Consider the following 4,322-nt stretch of genomic DNA (forward strand, 5'->3'; position numbering starts at 1 on the left):
AAGTACCGATGAAAGTTATGCCCAAGAACGTCCTAAAAGATTTAAAATGGTGGTACGTGGATTGTGAGACAGCTGAGGCGGTAATGGAAGATGAGGATGAACAAGAAGTACTTCGGGTGTACGACCCGATGCATCTTGTTAATCTATCGAAGGCTGATTTGAAAGTGCTCAACGAGAAGAAGATCTTCTACATTCCTGCTTGGAAGGATCAAGCTAGGAAATATCAAAGGGTAGTGTCGGTATGTGTGAGAGAAGGGGCGCACGCGTAGAGGTGAAGATTACAAGACTCAAGATTTAAAGATCAAGATATGAAGCTACTGCCAAGGGGGAGTCTGTTGGTACATGTGTGTCAGTAGTTCATAGTCTAGCATTTGTAATCGAGTCTGTAATGTAATTATGTTTTGTTTATGTTTGTTTTGTAATGCGCGAAGTTGTCAACAAGTTCGCTATGGCGAACTTGTTGAATCAGCGAAGTTATTGACAACTTCGCCTATGGCGAAGTTGTCGTGTATATAAACTGTTTCAGACGAAACAGTTTGTGGTGGTCGTTTTAGGGTTTGTTTCAATGTGTTTCGTATTGTTACGTGTCATCTTCTGTAATAGTGACCGTGAGTCACGTGTTCGGTTATCAATATAACGTGTTTGATTTATTGCTCGTGTGATTCTATCTCTACACTCGTAACTACCTGCGCAGGGATTCCGCACCTGCGTTGTTAGCGATATCCCGTGTACGATCCGTTCAGGAACCTACAAGATTGTTGTTCAAAAGGTTTTTGTGGAACAAGACAAACATGATGCAAATGAGAATGTTCAATAAGAGAATATTGTTGGTGTTGTTAAACAACAAGACCAAATTGATTTATGTCATGAGGATCCAGAATTTGACCCTTTGTTTGGAGAGAATGCTTTTGGTGTGCAATCTATAAATGAGGTGGAGATGGATTACAATGGTGATGGTAGGTGGAGGTGGAGATAGAGGTGGAGATGGAGATAGTGAAGAATCTTCAATTTTAGATGATGGTGGAAAAGATATTGATAAATCTTCAAGTTCAGATGAAAGTGGAACTGATGATAGTATGGATTCTAATTTTGAAATGAGAGATGAGTCTTCTGATGACGATGAACATGTAGAGGTTTGTCCAGGTAAGAAACCAAAGAATGTGAAGACATCTAAGAAGTATAAGAAATATAAGAATGTTAAGAAAACTAGGGAGGGTGATGAAGATTCAGAAAGTGATTCAGATAGTGATTTCAACTATGAAAATGGTGACACAGATGATGTAGATGTAGATATGAGGGATTTCAGATTGTATACTGATTTTGAAGTTGAACAGCATGATGCAATTGGTAGTTTAGATGGTTTGGACATTGAAATGGATGATGTTATGTTGGATAATGATAGGATGTATATGGAAAAACAAGGAAATGAAAGGGAAATGGATTATCTTTTCCATGTGGGACAAGTTTTTGGTACAAAAGCAAAGGTGAAGGATATGATCAAGGCACATGCAGTTGAAACAAGAAGACAAATTAGGACAAGAAAAGATGATTTGATAAGGGTGAGGGCAGTGTGTGAAAGGGATATCGAAGATGGGTCCCACATGCAGGGGGTTGGATCTAGCAGTACTAATAAAGATCAGGGACCAGTCCAGAAAAATATTAGGGGTAGGGGAAAAAGGAAAGACCCACTTGCTATTAGATGCCCTTGGGTACTATTGCTATCATACCAAAAGAGGATAGCTTCATGGAAAATTACAAGGTTGGTAAGTGAACATAAATGCCTTCAATTTAGGCAAACTTATGCTTGCACAGCCGGGTTCCTCTCAAAATTTTTGGTTACTGATTTTCAAGATGACCCAAAGCTGAAAGTTAAATCTATCAAAGAAAGGTTTCAAAGGAGGTTTGAAGTTGGTGTGTCTGACATGAAAGCTTACTAGGAAAAGATGTTGGCCAAGGAACATATAAATGGAAATTTCATAGGCCAATATAGGTTACTAAGGGATTATATTGAAGAGTTGATGAGGACTAATCCATATACAACAGTGAAGCTTGAATTAAAAGAATGTTCAGATCCAACATCTGAGACAAGACATATCAAGAGGATATATGTTTGCTTGAGGTCTTTGAAAAAGGGGTTCAAAGCAATAGGTAGGGATCTCTTGGGACTGGATGGGGCTTTCCTTAAAAGTGCTTGGCCTGGTCAACTTTTAACAGCAGTTTCTCTAGATCCAAATAGTGGATACTACCCTGTTGCATATGTTGTAGTTGAAGATGAAACAATGAACTCTTGGGAATGGTTCTTGGAATGCCTTGGTGATGACTTGTATTTGAACAAAAGATCTAAGTTTACATTTATGAGTGACAGGCAAAAGGGTCTTATACAAGCTGTAGATAAGTTGTTTCCTTCTGCAGAGCATAGGTTTTGTGTTAGGCACACTGAATATAACCTAAGAACTCTCTTCAAAGGCAAGCTTTACAGGGATGCTCTTAGGAAGATGGCCAAATGTACAACACCTACACACTATGAGAGAGAGATGAACAACCTAAAAAAGTTAAACAAAAGGACCCATCTTTGGGTATCTAAGATCCCACCAGAATCATGGTCAAGGTCACACTTCACTAGTAAGTTTTCAATTTTTATCCTTTATTCTCTAATAACTTTCAATTTTTGTCCTTTATTCTCTAATAACTTTCAATTTTTGTCCTTTATCTGACACTGTTTAAAAATGTTTTGTTTTAATAGGTAGAGGAATGTCTGATGTGTTGACTAATAACATGTGTGAATGCTTTAATTCAAAGCTGGTAGATGGAAGGGACAAGCCTATTACCACTTTGTTGGAATGCATCAGAGAATATGTGATGAGGAATATTGTTAATGTGTTGAAGGTAATTGATAGGTCATCAGGGTTACTAACACCATATGCTACACAAATGATGGAGTCAATGAAGAAGGAAGCAAGCAGGTGAGTTGTATGTCAATATTTACTTGTGTTGTAACATGTGTGAATGCTTTACATATTTGGATAATAGGTACTCTGTGCATTGGAATAGTGAGGATCATTATCAGGTCACAAGACCAAATGGTGATCAGTGTGTAGTGAACATGACCACAAATACATGTGCATTTAGGAGATGAGAGATAACTGGGATACCTACCAGACATGTGGTGGCAAGTATTTGGGTGAAGGGTGCACATGACAGAACTGTTGGCAGGCCAGAAACATTTGTCAACCCAATTTACACAATGGATAGGTAGAAGGCAGTGTATAGCTACAAAGTTTATCCTATCAATGGTATGAGTATGTGGCCCACATCACAAGTCCCAATACAGATCACAGCTCCTAAATTCAAAAAGCAAACTGGAAGACCAAAGAAATCAAGGAAAAAGTCAACATTGGAGAGGGGAGATGGTGGTTCAAGGAAAAAGTCAAAGGTTAATGCAAAGGGCAAGGGAAAGGTTGTGGAGGGTGAAGGTCAGAAAGCTAAGGCAGTGAGAAAGTCAAGGCCAAAAGGATCCAATACTTATGGGACATGTGGTCAAAAGGGTCACAACAAGAGATCATGCATGAAAAATGTTGCTGATTAATGTTATTTGGCTACTGTTTGACTTTTTTTTGTAGCTTTTAAGTTGTTGACTCTATGGATGTTATGGATGTGTAATGGTATGGATGTTTTAAGTTGTTGACTTGATTAATGTTATGGATGTTTTAAGTTGTTGAATGTTTAATAGTTGTTTAATGGCAAGTAGCTTTTAATATGGTTGTTCATCATTTAACTTGGTTGTTGTTTGCATTTATGGTTGTTGGTCATATTTTAATGGTTGTGCAGATGGCTTGGACATATTTTCCCTTGGATCAGATTTTACTTATTTATGACATATTTGCCCTTGGATCAGATTTGAATGTTTGCATATGGATGTGCATATTGTGCAGATGGCTTGGACATATTGTGCAGATGGCTTGTGCATATGTGCAGATGGCTTAGACATATTGTGCAGATGACTAGTGATATGTGAAGATGGTTATGGATGTTGTTCATGTTTTAATGGTTATTTTATGGTTTAAAATTGGCTTTGTTGGTGATTGTGACTTAATCTTTAACATATTTGCCTTTGGAACACATTTGAATTATTTTGTGCATATTGCCCTTGGAACTAAGTTTACTTATTTAGGACAGATTTGCCCTTGATATATGTGCAGATGTGCAAATGTGCATATTGTTTGTGCATATTGTGAATAATGTGTATAATGTGATTTTACTTATTTAACACATTATTCCACACACTTGAAAATATTATTCAACACCCGATTTAGCATTAACAT

The 4,322-nt window shown here is 37.5% G+C and overlaps 1 protein-coding gene across 1 annotated transcript; it reads left to right on the forward strand.

Annotated features, from left to right (window-relative positions):
• The first annotated feature begins 1,943 nt into the window (after positions 1-1,943).
• Positions 1,944-3,198, forward strand: LOC143576766 (uncharacterized). The gene is made up of 4 exons (XM_077060794.1): positions 1,944-2,622; positions 2,744-2,963; positions 3,031-3,067; positions 3,130-3,198. Exons 1-4 carry the CDS (start codon positions 1,944-1,946, stop codon positions 3,196-3,198), a joined length of 1,005 nt encoding a protein of 334 aa, XP_076916909.1.
• Positions 3,199-4,322: the final 1,124 nt, after the last annotated feature.

This window comes from Bidens hawaiensis, unplaced genomic scaffold (genome assembly GCF_021521415.1).
Source record: "Bidens hawaiensis isolate Kalapana, Puna unplaced genomic scaffold, B.hawaiensis_p1.1 tig00028294_1, whole genome shotgun sequence".
Lineage (NCBI taxonomy): Eukaryota > Viridiplantae > Streptophyta > Magnoliopsida > Asterales > Asteraceae > Bidens > Bidens hawaiensis.

What these genes read in the sequence shown, in the direction of transcription:
- LOC143576766 (XM_077060794.1), top strand. Translation starts at nt 1,944, where the DNA reads ATGTTGGCCAAGGAACATATAAATGGAAATTTCATAGGCCAATATAGG. An exon ending in ATGAAGAAGGAAGCAAGCAG is followed by an intron (nt 2,964 to 3,030) that starts GTGAGTTGTATG and finishes TTTGGATAATAG; the next exon opens with GTACTCTGTGCATTGGAATA. An exon ending in ATAGTGAGGATCATTATCAG is followed by an intron (nt 3,068 to 3,129) that starts GTCACAAGACCA and finishes ATGTGCATTTAG; the next exon opens with GAGATGAGAGATAACTGGGA.